Source organism: Aricia agestis, chromosome 10, assembly GCF_905147365.1.
Source record: "Aricia agestis chromosome 10, ilAriAges1.1, whole genome shotgun sequence".
In the NCBI taxonomy this organism is placed as follows: domain Eukaryota; kingdom Metazoa; phylum Arthropoda; class Insecta; order Lepidoptera; family Lycaenidae; genus Aricia; species Aricia agestis.
Window position 1 is genome coordinate 9595 of NC_056415.1, and position 20387 is coordinate 29981.

At 39.7% G+C, this 20387-nt stretch overlaps 1 protein-coding gene across 3 annotated transcripts in view; it reads left to right on the plus strand.

The window, feature by feature from the left end:
* The first annotated feature begins 634 nt into the window (after window positions 1-634).
* Window positions 635-20387, plus strand: part of LOC121730824 (endoplasmin homolog) — a 28787-nt gene continuing 9034 nt past the window's right edge. For all 3 annotated transcript variants that reach the window (XM_042119997.1, XM_042119998.1, XM_042119999.1), the window contains exons 1-5: window positions 635-825; window positions 947-1042; window positions 10221-11062; window positions 14749-15212; window positions 15695-16020. In XM_042119997.1, the coding sequence (XP_041975931.1) occupies window positions 780-825; window positions 947-1042; window positions 10221-11062; window positions 14749-15212; window positions 15695-16020 (1774 nt within the window). In that variant the 5' untranslated portion in view covers window positions 635-779. The remainder of the gene's footprint in view (window positions 826-946; window positions 1043-10220; window positions 11063-14748; window positions 15213-15694; window positions 16021-20387) is intronic.

Sequence of the window (20387 nt, forward strand, 5' to 3'; positions counted from 1 at the left end):
AATGTCTAATGTGAGTTATTCCTATCTCTAGTAGGGCAAAACCAGAGATAGATCAAATATTGGGAACGGCCGTAAGAAATCCACTAGCCACTAAAATCAAATTTTTCCCGCCGAAAGGTACGTCTAAACCACCAGATCTAGTGGAAATTCCACTAAGTTGGCAACACTGGGTTTCGGTGATGGTGGCCGGTTTCATTAAAACCAGGCCAACTACGCAGGAGTAATTTTTTATAGTGCCCAAGCGTGTGCGCAGTACACAAGAGCACTCTCTATTCCTTTACTCTCATAACCCAGTGGGACGGAAGACCGACACGAGCACTACAATATCAGCATTACCAGCCTCAATTACAGCACAATAAGTACACACAACCAAACCTAAAAAAAACGTTTCTCTAGATTACGTTAGCAGTTTTTAAGCTATTAAAAAAACCTACTGTCAAAATATGGCGTCTGTCAAATGTGTGTCAACGTTAATGCCAGTGTCAAATATGTTAGCCAATGGAATTGAGACATTTGTATTTTTGAGACACCTCATTGGTCGTTTTAATTGCGTGGTCGAACGTCACTGGTTAAAAGAAATTTCTTTCGGATTGAGCCAACTATTTAATCCTACCGAATTATCTCAAAAGCACGAACGATCGTAGTTGGTCACCTCAAGTGAAGAGTAGCGTTGTTTTTTCAAGCGGGTTCGACGACATTCGTTATAGAGACGGCCGGCTTTCGGCATATTTTAATTTTTATAAGAACTAAAACTGATTTTGTAATTAGTTTACGTGAGAATGAAACATCTGGTGTGGATAGGGGTGGCCGTCCTGCTTTGCTCAGGTGAGTGATTCACGTTTCACTGCATTCAACGTCAACTCTCTTGCGACCGAACGACCATAAGTCGAACTGTAAGTAACATTTTGCAAGAGAACGAGTTTAATCGGTTCCGTTTGATGTTCAGGATGGAGTTCGGCCCAGGAGAGCGTCGGCGTCGGGAGCGTTGAGGAGGTGACGGTGGACGCCGATCTCGGCGCCTCCAGAGAAGGTTCTCGCACAGGTAACGTCGACACAACCCTTCGACTCGGCCAGTCATGAATTCATGGATAAATAGTAAATACTTATTGTATGAAATTCCTTTTTTTGACAAAATATAACAATAAGAATGTATGAAGTAGGTAGCTAGTATGTATATAATTCGAATTTCGATTCGAAATTATAAAATTCGGTAATTTGAACATAAAAATTATATGTAACCGATAAAGTTATTGGTTACAGTCCAAGGAAAGGATGGCATAGTAGATGTATGGCAGAAAATTGGTTCCTGTGTGATAAACTAATAGTAAATCTGGGAAATATTCAGGGGCACTAAGTTAGACAATGTACCTAATGGGTGACATCAATTTAAAAGAAAGATTGAGGCCTGAAATGTGGACTCCGCCAGCTGTTATCAATGATTAATCCCTGTATAATAAATTAACCCAAGGCTCCTCAATACACAATCTAATCTGGCGATTATTTTTTGTGGTCTGATTATGATAATGTCCAATACAAAATGTTTATCACACTACATCACTCACTACATCAGTTGTAGTAAAATAATTTTCATAGAGAGGAATTTAGGTGTGATTGATACACAATAGTTTACAACATTTTATTCATTAAGTTATCTTACAAGCGTTTGTAGCTTGCATCATTTATGAGAACTCTCAATTGCTCCTTCATCCAGCCTGAGTCCCGTATGTGATGCTTGAGTCTTCTGTCTTCTACATGGGACTCCCCAAACGAGTAATCCCACCACCAGCCATATCTTAAAATTAGTTCAATTTATAATATTGGATCCAATTCCATATTTCGTATTGTATTCACACATGACAAAAAAAATGTATGTATTGTAAATTTCAATGTATTGACACAAACTGAATAGTATACAGTAGACCCACACTAATCCGGCCCCTGCCTAATCTGGCGCCCCTTGTAATCCAACAGCATATCACTGGTTAATTTAGGTACATAAACATTATTTTGGCCAATCTTTTTAGGGTTCCGTACCCAAAGGGTAAAAACGGGACCCTATTACTAAGACTTCGTTGTCTGTCTGTCTGTCCGTCCGTACATCTGTGTGTCTCCAGGCTGTATCTTAAGAACCGCTATAGCTAGAATTCTGAAATTTTCACATATTGTGTAGATCTGTTGCTGCTATAACAACAAATACTAAAAACAAAATAAAATTAATATCTAAGGGGAACTCCCATACAACAAACGTGATTTTTTTGGCTTTTTTTGGTCGTTATCAATAACGGCAACAGGTAGGCACTCGGAATTTTCATAAAGGCATTATATGTGTAATTTAGATTACACATATATAGACATTATATGTGTAATTTAATTATTAACAATAATATTAAAATAAAATTAAATAAAAAACAATAAAAAAAATATGTTTATTGCAGACTATTACAGTCCATAGAGGTTAGTATTAACAATAATCTTATTCCTTTGTTAGTAAAACAATACACAGTGATTTTTAATTTTACCTATTTGCCGTATTTGCGCCACGGTACCGGCGCACTGGTGACATGGACGTGTTCCTAGTGCGCCGCTATCGCGCCGTCGGCTTGTCTACATATCGCCTTCAGTATGCTGTTGTCAGTCCCGCGAACCCTGTACATCAGTGACGCTGTACTAGCATCAGCGAACATGCCAGATGCACTACAGTATCGCGGGAGCGCCAGCAGCATCCTGAAAGCGTTTTTGTACTGGACACGAAGAGCGTCAAACGCCCGCCTCGTATATGCCACCCACAGGGTATACAGCGGTTGACAAAAAGCTTTAAAAAGTGCAATTTTGACCTCCACTGTACACCGCGCAAACCGGCTGGCTAGCATATTGCAGCGCACGGCTAACGCTCTTCTTGCCCTCTCCATATCATCATCATCTCTGTCCTCGTGTATGATATGTCCCAGGTATTTAAATGACTATTTTAAGCGCGGCCCCATTTAAAGTAACAGGTGGAACATGCACAGATTTTGCTTTACCCACCTTAAAAACCAAAAGCTAACTCTTGGAGACGTTATATCGAAGGCCGTGTACACTCGCGTAGGTCTCACAAATCGATAGCAGTCGCCTGAGTGCGCTGATTGACGGGCTAAGCAGTGCCATGTCGTCCGCGTAACTGATGCTGTTCATGCAAACGCCATCAATCGAGCAGCCGACACCGGCACTGCTCAGCTCCTCAATCAGATCGTTTATGACTTTATGTAGATGTTAAATAGGGAAGGCGAAGTGAGTCCACCTTGTCTCAAGCCACACTCAAGCTTGTACACCTCGGCTAGCTCTCTACTCCACCTAACCTGGTTAGTCTGCTCGCTATACCAATATTCAAATGTGCGGATGAGCGGTTCGGGTACTCCTGCCCTTCACAATTTAGTCCAGAGGACCTTGTATTTGACTAAATCAAAAGCCTTCGATAGGTCTAGAAAGGCTGCATACACCGGTGTCTTCCTCTGTGTATACATAGTACCTAACGGTGTGTTTGAGCGACAATATTGCACATTCGGTAGTATAATTTAGATCGAAACCCAAATTGCGCAACACTTATATGGAGATGTTTGACACGCATGCGATGGCTGTGCAATGGTCGCAACACCTCTACATGATGGCCGTGTTCAGTTGTGATCTAAACGTCGTTCACGATGTACGTGTAAGCATTAGCCATTGCGACAGTGCAAAACGTGCATTTTTAATAATTTATGACTTCACCAGATGACCCGGTGAACTTCGTATCACCTCCCTCCTAATATGAACCTTCTCTTGAAAATAATGGTTTATGGTAGTGATGATGATGACAATGATGAATGTAATAATAGCATAATATGCTTTCCGTTCTTAAAACAACGCCGAAACTCCCAAAATTGTATCTTTAAAGAGTCAGGAGTTATGTACATATATGTATAATGTAAAAGCTATAATAATTATTGTAAAGTTTCATTAAAATCCGTTCAGTAGTTTTGAGTAAAAGAGTAACAAAAGTACTCGTAACAAACATCCATACAAACTTTCGGCTTTATCATCTTAATATATATATTTCTTGTGTGCGTGTGTATGTGACTGAACTCCTCCTAAACGACTGGACCAATTTTGATGAAATTTTTTGTGTGTGTTCGTGGAGATTCGAGAATGGTTTAGATTTATAGTTTGGTCTACTGGAAAATGTTTTTTCAATTAATTTCTTATTTATAAGGAGTTGTTGATTTTGGAATGTTTTACATTAGATCCGGCGGACGGCGCTATCATCGCATTCAATATTATTCTATTTAAATTTTAGTTTGTCCTGACAGATGGTGCTACGATTAATTTGAAAAAAATTTTGTTATTCAATTCATGTGATGATTAAAATATTAAATAAATAACACATAGGCTACAATTTTAACCGACTTTCAAAATGGGGGAGGTGTTATGTTCGTTTTCTTATATTCAACGATTACTCCGCCGTTTGTTAACCGATTTTCAAAATTTTTCTTTTGGTATATATACCTTTATCATCTTAATATATATATTTCTTGTGTGCGTGTGTATGTGACTGAACTCCTCCTAAACGACTGGACCAATTTTGATGAAATTTTTTGTGTGTGTTCGTGGAGATTCGAGAATGGTTTAGATTTATAGTTTGGTCTACTGGAAAATGTTTTTTCAATTAATTTCTTATTTATAAGGAGTTGTTGATCTTGGAATGTTTTACATTAGATCCGGCGGACGGCGCTATCATCGCATTCAATATTATTCTATTTAAATTTTAGTTTGTCCTGACAGATGGTGCTACGATTAATTTGAAAAAAATTTTGTTATTCAATTCATGTGATGATTAAAATATTAAATCTTAATATATATATTTCTTGTGTGCGTGTGTATGTGACTGAACTCCTCCTAAACGACTGGACCAATTTTGATGAAATTTTTTGTGTGTGTTCGTGGAGATTCGAGAATGGTTTAGATTTATAGTTTGGTCTACTGGAAAATGTTTTTTCAATTAATTTCTTATTTATAAGGAGTTGTTGATCTTGGAATGTTTTACATTAGATCCGGCGGACGGCGCTATCATCGCATTCAATATTATTCTATTTAAATTTTAGTTTGTCCTGACAGATGGTGCTACGATTAATTTGAAAAAAATTTTGTTATTCAATTCATGTGATGATTAAAATATTAAATAAATAACACATAGGCTACAATTTTAACCGACTTTCAAAATGGGGGAGGTGTTATGTTCGTTTTCTTATATTCAACGATTACTCCGCCGTTTGTTAACCGATTTTCAAAATTTTTCTTTTGGTATATATACCAAAAGAAAAATTTTGAAAATCGGTTAACAAACGGCGGAGTTTACACCAAATTAGGATGATACCCTATAGGGTATCATCCTAATTTGGTATTATATTCAGAAAAGTGGTGATCTGATGAAGGATCCATAAGTAATCGAGGGAACTCCTCAAAACTTATAGGGAAACATATGGTGATTTCGGTTTCGTGAGAAGTATTCTAAGCATATGCTACCAACAAGTAAGATTTTGCACCGAGATATACCTGGTATACCGTGGTTCGGAAGGTACTGAGAGAATTCCTGATTCTTTATAGATACAAGTTTGGGAGTTTCGGCGTTGTTTTAAGAACAGAAAGTATATGCTACTATGCAAATTACATTCTTCATCATCATCATCATCACTACCATATTATACCATTTCATAGTCTTTTAGATCGAGACTCGAGTTTGTCAAGCGATAATTTAAAAAAATCTATATCTACCTAATATTATAAACCTGAAGAGTATGTTTGCTTGAACGCGTCAATCTCAGAAACTACAGGTCCGATTTAAAAACTTATCTCAGTGTTAGATAGATCATTTATCGAGTAAGACTCATCATTTATCGAGAAGGTTATATTATATTATTACTCTAAGACTAATACGACAGAAGAAACTCAGGAAAATGTGGGAAAAACGGGGGAAATATTTTTTATGGGAAAATGTACCTACGGATTCTGTAAAATTTCTAATTTACGCGGGCGAAGCCGCGCGGGACATCTAGTCTTAATATATATATTTCTTGTATGCGTGTGTATGTGACTGAACTCCTCCTAAACGACTGGACCAATTTTGATGAAATTTTTTGTGTGTGTTCGTGGAGATTCGAGAATGGTTTAGATTTATAGTTTGGTCTACTGGAAAATGTTTTTTCAATTAATTTCTTATTTATAAGGAGTTGTTGATTTTGGAATGTTTTACATTAGATCCGGCGGACGGCGCTATCATCGCATTCAATATTATTATATTTAAATTTTAGTTTGTCCTGACAGATGGTGCTACGATTAATTTGAAAAAAATTTTGTTATTCAATTCATGTGATGATTAAAATATTAAATAAATAACACATAGGCTACAATTTTAACCGACTTTCAAAATGGGGGAGGTGTTATGTTCGTTTTCTTATATTCAACGATTACTCCGCCGTTTGTTAACCGATTTTCAAAATTTTACTTTTGGTATATATACCAAAAGAAAAATTTTGAAAATCGGTTAACAAACGGCGGAGTTTACACCAAATTAGGATGATACCCTATAGGGTATCATCCTAATTTGGTATTATATTCAGAAAAGTGGTGATCTGATGAAGGATCCATAAGTAATCGAGGGAACTCCTCAAAACTTATACGGAAACATATGGTGATTTCGGTTTCGTGAGAAGTATTCTAAGCATATGCTACCAACAAGTAAGATTTTGCACCGAGATATACCTGGTATACCGTGGTTCGGAAGGTACTGAGAGAATTCCTGATTCTTTATAGATACAAGTTTGGGAGTTTCGGCGTTGTTTTAAGAACAGAAAGTATATGCTACTATGCAAATTACATTCTTCATCATCATCATCATCACTACCATATTATACCATTTCATAGTCTTTTAGATCGAGACTCGAGTTTGTCAAGCGATAATTAAAAAAAATCTATATCTACCTAATATTATAAACCTGAAGAGTATGTTTGCTTGAACGCGTCAATCTCAGAAACTACAGGTCCGATTTAAAAACTTATCTCAGTGTTAGATAGATCATTTATCGAGTAAGACTCATCATTTATCGAGAAGGTTATATTATATTATTACTCTAAGACTAATACGACAGAAGAAACTCAGGAAAATGTGGGAAAAACGGGGGAAATATTTTTTATGGGAAAATGTACCTACGGATTCTGTAAAATTTCTAATTTACGCGGGCGAAGCCGCGCGGGACATCTAGTATTAATATAGTTTCATTCATTATGAGACCACGTACTCGTCATTTTGAATGAAATTCGTAAATTGTAATACGAATTACGACGCCCTCACTCGACCGCGGTCAGGCACCGACTGTCGTATCGCCAACGTGGACGCGTACCGCCATCGCTGGGCCATCATCCTTTGATGTGCGGTCGAAAAACCGACACCGCCGCCATTCCACGGCCAGCGCTGGCGCCAACGGCCATCCTACGCCACTACGTCCTCCACACGCTGGGCCATCGTGATGGCCCACTACGCTGGCCCATCGTGAAGAGCCGCAATTATACAGAACGTATATAAAGACCTAAAAGTCTCGGCAAGTGTGGACCCGCATGCTGGAAATGCTCAATGTTGAGACTGTCGTCGCCGGATGATCGCCCTCGTGTCATACTTTTGATAATATTAGCAACATCCTTCGCTGTGACACGCGCCGGTACCTGGACGGAGCTATCGGCCCCGGCAGTCCCACCACTGTCGCCCTCATCAGCTGATACGGATGACGGAACCCTAAAATGTTTCAGGAACATATTCGCTATGTTTTTCGGCTCACTCATACCATCAACGCTCACCGGAACACCCGATTTCGAATTGAGCTGCTTAGTGGTTTTCCAAAAGCCACGGAAATCTTTTTGTTTATATATTTATTTGCCAAAATATCCATCTTGATTTGTTCATGATAATTTTGACAGAAACGAAGCTTCGCCTTAATAGTGCAGCACGAGTCGGCGCATGAGCACCGGAAACTATTCCACCTCAATTTTTTTATGCGATCCTCTTCAAATTGCCCTTCTGATGATATAAATGCATGTTGCCGTGGCGCAACCCGGTGCAATGTTGTTTAAACAATTGCAAGGAATTGTTATTTTTCAATTAATTTATTAACATTTTTTTTTTATATTCTTTATTGAAATATGTACCAATAAAAAAGGTCCTATTTCCCTTTTCACGATAAAGTTAATATTTTTAAAGATATGAATTTTTAAAGGTTCGAATAATCTTAAATTTGGGTACTTTCGACCCATGAAAAATATATTAAAAAAATAATAATGTCTAAGTAATATCTTTTTTTTTTTAATTCTCCATACAATAGTTAATAATATTGATAACAGAGATTAAAAAAAAACATTATTCGTATCTTTTTTATCTTAGCAAAAGTAGACAAAAAATTGTGTTTTTTGTATGGGAGCCCCCCTAGTCTAGCTAAAGCGGTTCTTGAGATACAGCCTGGCGACACACATACAGACAGACGATCACACAACAAAGTCTTAGTAATGGGGTCTCGTTTTTACCCTTTGGGTACAGAACCCTAAAAATGTAGGCAGTACTCTATAATCCGACAAATTCGCTAATTCAACACGGCCGTGCAAAATGTTTGTCGGATTAACGGGGGTCTACTGTATATAAAACATAATAGATACAACACAAGTGGTGGCTTTACTAATATACACCCGGAACCGGTGGTAAGCACCAGTAGTATCAACATTCTGAAAGTATTTGTTATGCTAAGTACACACATACGGTTCGGTTGTTCTCGATAGTTTTACTCCAAATAGAATAATTACTGTGTGGACCGCAAAACTCACAGCTCGAAGGCTCGCATCGAGCCAGCTCAAAGACTTGCATCGAGCTGGCTCGATGGAATTAAATATATTGATTTGGAGAAAACTATTGAGTAATGCTGAATGTATGGACGAAAGCCCGAGCCGTGGCTTTTACCCGATTGTGATTGCTCGATCGAGCAAAACCGTTACATAGAAATGAATCAATTTTTTTTACAGCAATTTTTCTGGATTATGCTGGCAATAGCTTCATATTTGTTAGATTTTAAGGGAGCAATAAACTTCTTATGGTAACGTTAGATTGAACTCCTATAGCGGCACTCGGTGACAAATATTAATAAGTTAACTGTAATTAAATGAATTTGAAGTTGTATACTGAAGATAAAAGCCTCAAGGGTGGCCATCAGTAACAATATTTGAACGTTAACGACTCACTGGTGTGTGGTGGTGAGGGGCTCCGGGTACCTGTCCCGCGGTCCGCGCCGGTATAGCTCCCCCACACGCAGCACCTCCTCCTCCCCTACACCCTCCACGCCGCCCGCCGCCCCCCGCTCGCACCCGGACATCTTCACCTTCACAATAGCCGCTAGAACGAAGGGGCGTTTTAGGGCGTTACCTCGGGCCTCGGGCCGTCTCGGCAGTTAAAAGCATTCTCGGCTCATTCGAAACCGTATACTCACGCAAACCCATCGGCTTGACTGATGATACGTAGGAGCGACCTAGCTGGCGGCGCGGCGCGAATCGCAGCTGGAACGGCGGCCCCCCTCCCCCCGCGTCCGCCCGCGATGCCGCCTCGCTCTCCATCTCCGCCGATCTCTCCATGTGTGATGTGGTGTACCCCGCTCGTGTCACTACTCCCAGACCGACGACGAATCGTGTATTTGTTGAATCGATACGGCCATGGGAACACCGCCCTTTCCTGCCGGAGTGTCGCGTGCTAGTAGTTACTCTCGACCCTAATATGGAAATAAAATAGTTTGTTGTTAAATAGTCCTGGGCCTAGTATAATAATAATTTCAGCACTGATGAAGCTAACCATTCTACATAAAACACAGGTTTTGTCGGGACAAAACCTAGCTGGCGGCGCTTTTATAAGCTTGGTCGGGACCCAGCCTATAAGCAACTAGATGATGCGCAACTCTGTTGCGTCAAAATTAGTTTTAAGCGTTTTCACATAATATTAGTATGGATACAGTGGTGTGGGCCTTAAAGGTTTAGATTGGGAAAAAAGTTTTACTTAATAATATTCTGTAATTTTCAAAAGCAACTGGTATATTTTGTAATGTCGAAAAGCAAACTATTGAGACATACTCGGATTCTTGTTTTTTTTTTCAAATTAATTTTTAATAAGTGTAATGGTGGGTATGCAGATGCGGAGGCGGTCCTGCGCGAAGAGGAGGCGATCTCGCCGGACGGGCTGAGCGTGGCGCAGCAGCGCGAGCTGAAGGCGCGCGCGCAGAATTACACCTTCCAGACCGAGGTTAACCGCATGATGAAGCTCATTATCAACTCCCTCTACCGCAACAAGGAGATCTTCCTCCGGGAGCTCATCTCCAACGGCTCGGACGCGCTCGACAAGATCCGGCTGCTGTCGCTGACGGACCGCGAGGTGCTCGCCGCGCAGCCGGACCTCAGCATCCGCATCAAGGCCGACGCCGAGAATCGTCTGCTGCACATCATCGACACCGGCGTGGGCATGACCCGCGCTGACCTCGTCAACAACCTCGGCACCATCGCCAAGTCCGGCACCGCCGACTTCCTGGCGCGCCTGCAGGACGCCGACGGCGCCGCCGGCGACACCGGCGATATGATCGGCCAGTTCGGCGTCGGCTTCTACTCCGCCTTTCTCGTGGCGGACCGCGTCACCGTCGTATCCAAGCACAACGACGACGTGCAGCACGTGTGGGATTCGGATGCCAACTCGTTCAGCGTAGCGGAGGACCCGCGCGGAAACACGCTCGGCCGCGGCACGCACATCACGCTGCACCTCAAGGAGGAGGCGGCCGACTTCCTGCAGCCGGACACCATCCGCGGCCTCGTGCGCAAGTACTCGCAGTTCATCAACTTCCCCATCTACCTGTGGGCCTCGCGGACCGAGACTGTCGAGGAGCCTGTCGAGCCCGCCGCCGACGCCGACGACGACGACGCGCAGGTCGAGGACGCCGACGACAAGGAGACCAGGAAGACCGAGAAGACCGTGTGGGAGTGGGAGGTAAGAACTACAGACCTATATACAAACTATGCATCTTTGCTAAAATATTTGAAACTTTGGTTTATAAACAAGTTTACGCATTGATTAAGAGTTGGTTTATCCATTATGTCCATTATATATGGACAAGGGTTTGCAAGTTGATGCCATATTTACAGATTTTAGTAAAGCTTTCATGATCTCTGTGTTTTGCTACAGAAACTTCTGACTGCAGGCATACATGGAAATCTTTATTGCTGGTTTCATCGTATGTTAGTAATAGGTAACAAGCGGTGGCACTCAACGGATTTATAATTTATATCTGGATGGGTGGCAGTACCCTCTGATGTCCCTCAAGGTTCACTGGGACCTCTACTCTTAGTAATTTTCTTGAATGATATTTTTAATTGTTTATTACCAGCTACTTTTGTACGCCGATGATACCAAAATTCTCAAATACATATCCTCGATTGATGAATGTCGGATTTAACAGGAGGATCATAATACATTTATCAATTACTGTGTGGTTAATAATAGGTCGGGACTCGGGGAAAAAGACTTTTCGCATTATAGTACGTATGAACTTGTCATAAAATTTCTTGGGCTATACAAAATGTATCTGGCTGATTTTGGTATCCTAAGATTTAATTTTACAGAAGACAATTCCAAATTCAAATTAGGTAAATGTGAGATTTTCATAATAGGCTATCTTAAATTCAAGACCATTTGTTTGTGTTAATATTACTTTAAACTTGTGGACTGTATTAGATGTAAAATATAAGATAAATATAAAATTAATACGTTGAAGAAAGAAGTCGAAGTGAAGATCCGGTGTTGCTAGCGTTCCTGTGTTGCCAGATGACACGACCGGAAGACGTCTTGACGTAGGCTGGATTGCTTATGTTTTTTGCCCGTTAAAAGTTATAACCGTTTATGGTTACTCTAAATCGCGGAATCGCGTACATACTCCCGGGCCTTGAAGTATGATCTTCAATGTTGTTTTATTTATTGATGAATTGGAAGAGGGCACAGGTTATTGAAGCTCCGAATTAAAGTGCCCTTTTTTTGTTTGTATTTCGGCAACTCGACCGACTCCGTCCCTTTATTAGCTTTGTGAACCCAACCCAAGAGCCAAAGCAAAGGTGGCACGTTGGACTCCTTGATGAGCACTATATCTCCAATTTGTAGTTTCCCAGAAGAAGTTTGCTTGAACGTTGTTTTTGTTGAAGTTGATAGATGTATTCTTGAGAGTAGCGACTCCAAAAATGCTGCCTGAGCTTCTCTATTCTTTGATGACGTTGAAGGACGTTGATGTTTGTATTTTCAAGTTGGGGATATGGTACAGACAGAAGTGGTCGTCCAATAAAAAAATGGGATGGAGTTAAAAAGGATATGTCTGTCGGGTTGGTAGACAAAGGAGTAAGAGGCCTTGAATTTAAGATTTTGAGATTGAAGAGAAGAGAAGCCTCTATCTGATAATTTTTAGCAAGAGTCTTGCTCCATGCAAGACTATTGCTAAAAAAATTTATTTTGTCGCAGTGACTATAATATAATAAGATAAAATATTTATAACAAATATTATATTATCTACTTAACATGAATTTTAAGTTCTTGTAATACAGCGTGCAAACAGGCAAACGAACAGGCAGCGATGTGTCAGTAATTGCAGGGTCCCGTTTTTATTATTTTGATTATGTAACTAAAAATTTGGGAATATACGTGGCGGCCGAAAAGGTCGAAGATCTTCCAACCAAGAGTGAATCCAAAAATCCAGCCAAGTGCGAGTTGGACTAGCCCATGAAGTGTTCCGCAGCAGCAAAAAGTTTATTTTTTGAAATTAAAAGGTTTTTGATTTATTTTTATATTTCAGTTGATTTAATGCAAGTAAAATTAAGGTTTACCATGAGCCATGACGTTTAGAAAAAACTACTTGCTAGTTCTCGTTCAAACCAATTTTAATTGGTAGTTTTATAGTAATATACGTCATATATTTTTTAACTTATCATAAGTTACTTCAGAAGTTAGAGGGAGGGACACAGATTTTACCACTTTGGAAGAGTCTCTCGCAAACTATTCATGTTAGAAAAAAATGATAGTAGAAATCTCAATATTGTTACGTGCTAGGGTTCGAGGATTTGGAGAGAAATACCTGCTGACTCTCTTGAAGACTTTATTAACACTAGGTCACACACACAAAGCACTAAGGTCCAAAACACTAAGCACTATCATTGTCCTAGGTCGTAGCCGAGTCGTAGGTTCACTATCACTATCACTCACTATAGATCACTTGTTTTCTCTCCGAAGTCGACTCGAATATCGCTCAGACGCAACTGAATTGCCGGGCCGTCTATCTGCGGCTATTTATATGGGCGAGACGAGTTCCAGAAAGTTCCTTGCCCGATTCACGTAAATAAGTAAACAAGACTTTTCTAGAAAGTTCGAGCACAGTCTATTCGAGTATGTACTAGCGCACCTAACGCCATCTAGTATCCAATAGCGGATTTACGCTGTCTGTGGCTCTAGGTGTCCGTAACACTATGATTTTGAAAGACCAATCTATAGATACTCCACACGCATATGTTAGATAAAAAAATACTTGAGAGGTGTCAAGGGACAACCGGATTGAATGAAGTTATTTCTTATGTACATAAAACCTGTATACACTAAAAAACAAATCATCGGCCAAGTGCGAGTCGGACTCGCGCACGTAGGTTTCCGTACCGTTGTAGAGCAAAAATAGGCCAAAAATTGTGATTTTTGTATGAGAGCCCCGCTTAAATATTTATATTATTTTAATATTTCAAGTACCTAGTTGTTGCCATTATTGATGACGAGCAAAAAAGGGTCGGAAAAATAACATTTTCAATTCAAGAATCATTCTCTAAGATAAGATCATGTAGCTAGTCTAATAATTTAGGTTTGAAAATGTTTTTTTGAGAAAATTAAAAAGTTCACAAAAAGTTTTGAAAAATGTTTGCAAGAGTCTTGCTTTTTGCAGGACCAAGGCCAAGACTGGTCCTCGTCTTGGTCTTGGTCTTGCTTCGCTCAGCGCTACCCCCAGGCCCCAACCTAATAAATTGAATCTAAATGTCTCCAAATGCTATACTCTGAACTTTAGTCGGAAAACAAAACTTATTCATTTTCAATATCAACTTGATAAGGTTAGGTGTGATATAGGTTTTAGTCTTGAACGAAATTAAGGACTTTGGAGTAATCATAGATAATAATAAATTAACTTTTGACCAGCACATAGATCACATCCTGAGCAAGGCATCTAAGGCTCTGGGATTTATCATCAGATCAAGCAAACGTTTTAAATCTATTAAGACTCTAAAAATTCTATAGACTATACTGCTCATATTTTTATGTCTTCTGGAATAACTCTGAGGTCTGGAATCCCAAATCTGTGCAAAAACGTTTCTTGAAATTTCTTTAACTTAAATGCAATATCATCCTTTCAGACTGTGAGTCACGGTGCAAAAAGTTTAATTTCCTCCCATTGTATTGATTCTCTGGCATTGCATACTTGCTTACTTAATAAATTATTCCACCACACAGTAATTATTACTCGATTTTGAGTAAAACTATCGAGCAAAACCGCATGTCAGTACTTAGCATTAGATGTTTGGGTCTAGACACACCTAATGTAGGGTGGTGATTTTCTGATTGTCGTGTATCTCCTCTCGTCTCACGTATTATCACATCGACAGGTGATGAACGACAACAAGCCGATCTGGACGCGCAAGCCGGCGGAGGTGTCGGACGAGGAGTACACGTCGTTCTACAAGAGCCTGACCAAGGACACGGCGGCGCCGCTTGCGCGCGCGCACTTCGTGGCCGAAGGCGAGGTGACGTTCCGCGCGCTGCTGTTCGTGCCGCGCACTCAGCCCGCCGACTCCTTCAACCGTTACGGCGCGCACACCGACCACATCAAGCTCTACGTGCGCCGGGTCTTCATCACCGACGAGTTTAACGACCTCATGCCCAACTACCTCGCCTTCATACAGGGTATAGTGGACTCGGACGACCTGCCCCTGAACGTGTCGAGAGAGACGCTCCAGCAGCACAAGCTCATCAAGATCATCAAAAAGAAACTGGTCCGCAAGGCGCTCGACATGCTCAAGAAGATCTCCGACGACGAGTACGAACACTTCTGGAAGGAGTACTCCACCAAGTGAGTGTCACTATGTCAACCGAGATTTTCGGTGATTTAACTCGCCCACTTGGGCCTAATTTTTATTATTAATTATTTGAGGGCCCAGTAACCGCTGGGCGCTAATACAATATATTAATAACACTAATCATACAGAACAGAACATATTTTGCACCGCTAACAACAGTGTCAGCAGTGCCAACTGAAAATAATATGTGGCAAGCACGTGTCTCTGTGATTTTAACGCTCAGATCAGATATAATTTACGTTAAAATATCTTTACTTATTTAAACATCTATCGTAAGACCCAAAGTTAATTTTGAATTTGTAGTTTATTTGTAGAGTACAAATGTAATCATTTTATTGCTCAATATAATCACCATAGATATTACAAAATATAAGTTCTCAGACTCTAACCGCTGCATTGCATCATTACTAAGAGCGCGAGAGATATAGGCATACATAAATAGTAGAGGGTTAAACTGAGTCTTGTCGTCGGGCAGCATCAAGCTGGGCGTGATGGAGGACCCGTCGAACCGGTCGCGGCTGGCGAAGCTGCTGCGGTTCCACTCGTCGCACGGCCCCGACATGACGTCGCTGGAGGCGTACGTGTCGCGCATGCGGCCCGGCCAGCACCACATCTACTACGTGGCGGGCACGGGCCGCGCCGAGGTGGAGCGCTCGCCGTTCGCCGAGCGGCTCGTGCGCGCCGGCCGGGAGGTGCTGTACCTCACCGAGCCCGTGGACGAGTACTGCCTGTCCGCGCTGCCCGAGTACGACGGACACAAGTTCCAGAACATCGCCAAGGAGATCTTCGACCTCGACGAGGGTGAGTCTATACGGTGTGCGAGTGTCCACTATCATAGTAGTGATGTAGGTATCCCACGCCAAGCACGAGGAGGAGAACCGAGCCTTTAAGGTTGTGTTATATAATGTAACACAGAACACTACATATGCAGACACTTGTTGGTTAGGAGGTAGTATTGTAATGTAATGTTTAGTCGAATTTATAATGTTACTAGCTGTCCCGGTGAACTTTGTGTCACTTTAAAACCTTCCCAGGACTTCTTCGAATATTTTAAGACTATTTTCAGGCCAATCCGTTCAGCCGTTCTTGAGTTTTAGCGCGACTAACACATTTGAAAATCCATTTTTATACATAAGAATATTACGTGCTAAAGCACCTGGTGAGGGAGCACCTATACAATTAATAATTTCTGTAATATAAAGGTGCTCCCTCGCCAGAGCATTCGCTTGTAATGTGACGTTACAGAGTCGAGTATTACATTTGTGAAGGCGGAGATCTGAACATTACAATGCGCACCTTATACGCGCGTTATAATATATACTAATACTAGCTGTTGCTCGCGACTTCGTCCGCGTGGACTTTAGTTTATAGCGCGCGGTGTCAACAAAATTTGTGTTAATTTTTAAAAACTTTTTAAAACCCTGGTAAGTGGTACCCCTCTTAGGGCCACGCTACACCGGAATGGCAGCGCTGAAAGTGCTCGCCTCGCCGCTTACATTCCGGTGTAGCGCGGCCCTTAATCAAAATACCCAAAACAGCTGTGCAGTGTGCACATAATCTATACTAATATTATAAATGCGAAAGTATCTCTGTCTGTCTGTCAGTCTCGCTTTCACGCCAAACGCCAAAACTACCGAACCGATTGTAATGAAATTTTGTATATAGATAGTCTAAAGCCTGAGAAAGGACATAGGCTACTTTTTACTGGAAAAAAGGGTTGTCAGGGGGTGAAAATGCGTAAATTTGTTCAAATTAAGTTAGTTCCAAAAATTCATAATAGATGGCGCCGTGCGTCTTCTACATCGCGCTGACGCTTGCTCAAAAGTCTTTCTATAAGAGGTGGTATCATCTTACATTTAATTTTCGATTTTTTTCGATTGTTATATCTATTCTACGGTATTAAATAACTCAGTACTTTATCTGTGCGGTGACGTAACCTTAAACCTATCAATGATAAATAGTTTATGGGTAAATTTGTGTAATTGGGGGGCTAAATAAGCTTTAAAATTTGGCATAAAATATAAAGTTTAATATAAAAAAATGAAATACTTATAATTGTGTGCACACTGCACTGCTGTATTGATTTAAGGGGTACCAGTGTTTTTTTATAAAAGCTTTTGACACCAATTTTGTTGACATCGCGCATTATAAACTGAAGTCCACGCGGACGAAGTCGCGGGCAACAGCTAGTAACTAATAAGTATGATTAGTTCTATGTTACAATGAAGTAAAAAATAAAACGCCATCTGTTGAATCGTATTAGAACTAAAATGTTCATTGCATCGATATATTTCTGGATTTTTTATAATATTATACATAAAATATATTTAAGTAAAGAATAAAACGCCATCTGTTTTCATATATTAGAATTAAAATGTTGATTGCATTGATACATTTACTGGATGGAATATAGGCCAACACGGTACACTTGAACTCCTTTATTTTAGAGCGCCTTCTGTTGTCAACTTGTCACATATATTAGAAATGCAGTAGGAGTTCTATAAGATAAGATAGATTGATTATTATTATACCAAGTGATAATATTATTAAACATCATATTCTAACGTATTAAAAACTATAAACAAAAACATAATAACTAATAAGTATGATTAGTTCTATGTTTGAATCGTATTAGAACTAAAATGTTCATTGCATCGATATATTTCTGGATTTTTTATAATATTATACATAAAATATATTTAAGATTTTTGAAATATTATTTTAATACACATCCAAGACCCAGGAACATTGAAAACTTTTTGTTCCGCCTGCGGGACTCGAACCCACGACCCCCGGGATGAGCGCTGGCCACGCGCAATGCGAATTAATTTTCATCGATATTTTCATGGAAATAAGATATTTTCCCACATCAAAATGTAGCCTATGTCCTTTCTCAGACTCTAGAATAACTGTGTACAAAATTTCATTGCAATCGGTTCAGTAGTTTTGGCGTGAAAGCGAGACAGACAGACAGAGATACTTTCGCATTTATAATATTAGTATGGATTATAAAGAGGTAAACTTTGTTTGTTTGTTTAATTTATGACGTTGGGACAAAGAAGACTACATTCCCGGTTAACGATCAGTTTATTAATCCTCGCTTAAACCTAATACATAGGTTCTTATACTAATACATTGTATACGTTAACGTATATATATTACTTATAGTCACTACGCCACAAATTGTAATGAATAGGCTTAAAAACTACTGGACCGATTTTAAAAATTCTTTCACCATTCGAAAGCTACATTATTTACGAGTAACATAGGCTACTTTTTATTTTGGAAAATATAGGGTTCCGTAAGATATTTCAGTTTTTCGTAAACAACCAGAAAATTTACTTATTTTGCGTACGCTGCCTAAACTATAAAATATACTAAGTAAATGTAGATCTTATATAAATATCTACAAAAATGTCCGCGACACACTATACCTATCTATGTCAAGTGAGGCACAACAACCATTTTTTTATTTAAAAATCTTGATTTTTATTGATCTACATTTAAACGGATTTGTTTTACTCATGCTAATAATCCTTATCAAAAGAAATTATTTCATCACTAAGTACAGTTTATCCATACTAATATTATCTCTGTCTGTCTGTCTGTCTCGCTTTCACGCCAAAACTACTGAACTGATTGCAATGAAATTTTGTACACAGTAATTCTAGAGTCTGAGAAAGGACATAGGCTACATTTTGATGTGGGAAAATATCTTATTTCCATGAAAATATCGATGAAAATGAATTCGCATTACGCGTGGCCAACGCTCATCCCGGGGGTCCCGGGTTCGAGTCCCGCAGGCGGGACAAAAAGTTTTAAATGTTCCTGGGTCTTGGATGTGTATTAAAATAAAATTTCAAAAATCTTAAATATATTTTATGTATAATATTATAAAAAATCAGGAATATATCGATGCAATGAACATTTTAGTTCTAATACGATTCAACAGATGGCGTTTTATTTTTTAGTTCATTGTAACATAGAACTAATCATACTTAATAGTTACTAGCTATTGCCCGCGACTTCGTCCGCGTGGACTTCAGTTTATAAAGCGCGATGTCAACAAAATTGGTGTCAAAAGCTTTTATAAAAAAACCCTGGTACCCCTTAAATCAATACAGCTGTGCAGTGTGCACACAATAAGTATTTCATTTTTTTATATTAAACTTTATATTTTATGCCAAACTTTATATTTTAGGCTAAATAAAGCTTATTTAGCCCCCAATTACACAACTTTACCCATAAACTATTTATCATTGATAGGTTTAAGGTTACGTCACTGCACAGATAAAATACTGAGTTATTTAATACCGTAGAATAGATATAACAATCGAAAAAAATCGAAACTTAAATGTAAGATGATACCACCTCTTATAGAAAGACTTTTGAGCAAGCGTCAGCGCGATGTAGAAGACGCACGGCGCCATCTATTATGAATTTTTGGAACTAACTTAATTTGAACAAATTTACGCATTTTCACCCCCTGACAACCCTTTTTTCCAGTAAAAAAGTAACCTATGTCCTTTCTCAGGCTTTAGACTATCGGTATACAAAATTTCATTACAATCGGTTCGGTAGTTTTGGCGTTTGGCGTTAAAGCGAGACTGACAGACAGACAGACAGACAGAGATACTTTCGCATTTATAATATTAGTATAGATTATGTGCACACTGCACAGCTGTTTTTGGGTATTTTGATCAAATAAGGGCCGCGCTACACCGGAATGGCAGCGGCGAGGCGAGCACTTTCAGCGCTGCCATTCCGGTGTAGCGCGGCCCTAAGAGGGGTACCACTTACCAGAGTTTTAAAAAGTTTTTAAATTTGACACAAATTTTGTTGACACCGCGCGCTATAAACTAAAGTCCACGCGGACGAAGTCGCGGGCAACAGCTAGTGTAGAATATATTTGGTCTTTGAATTATTAAAATTTGATGTTTGGTTTAGAAGTTATGGCGAAATTAAAATATTGCGATGTATGCCCGTTTCGAAGTGGGCGCTGCGCTACCAAAGCGGCGATGCGCTCGCGGGAAGGGTATCACTATACATCGCCCGCGTAATTTAGGAATGTCACGGAAACCATAAATTTTTCCGCAAGAAAGAAACCTATGTCCTTTCACGTGGTCTATTCTTCATGTAAATAATGTACCAATACAAAAAAAAAAAAA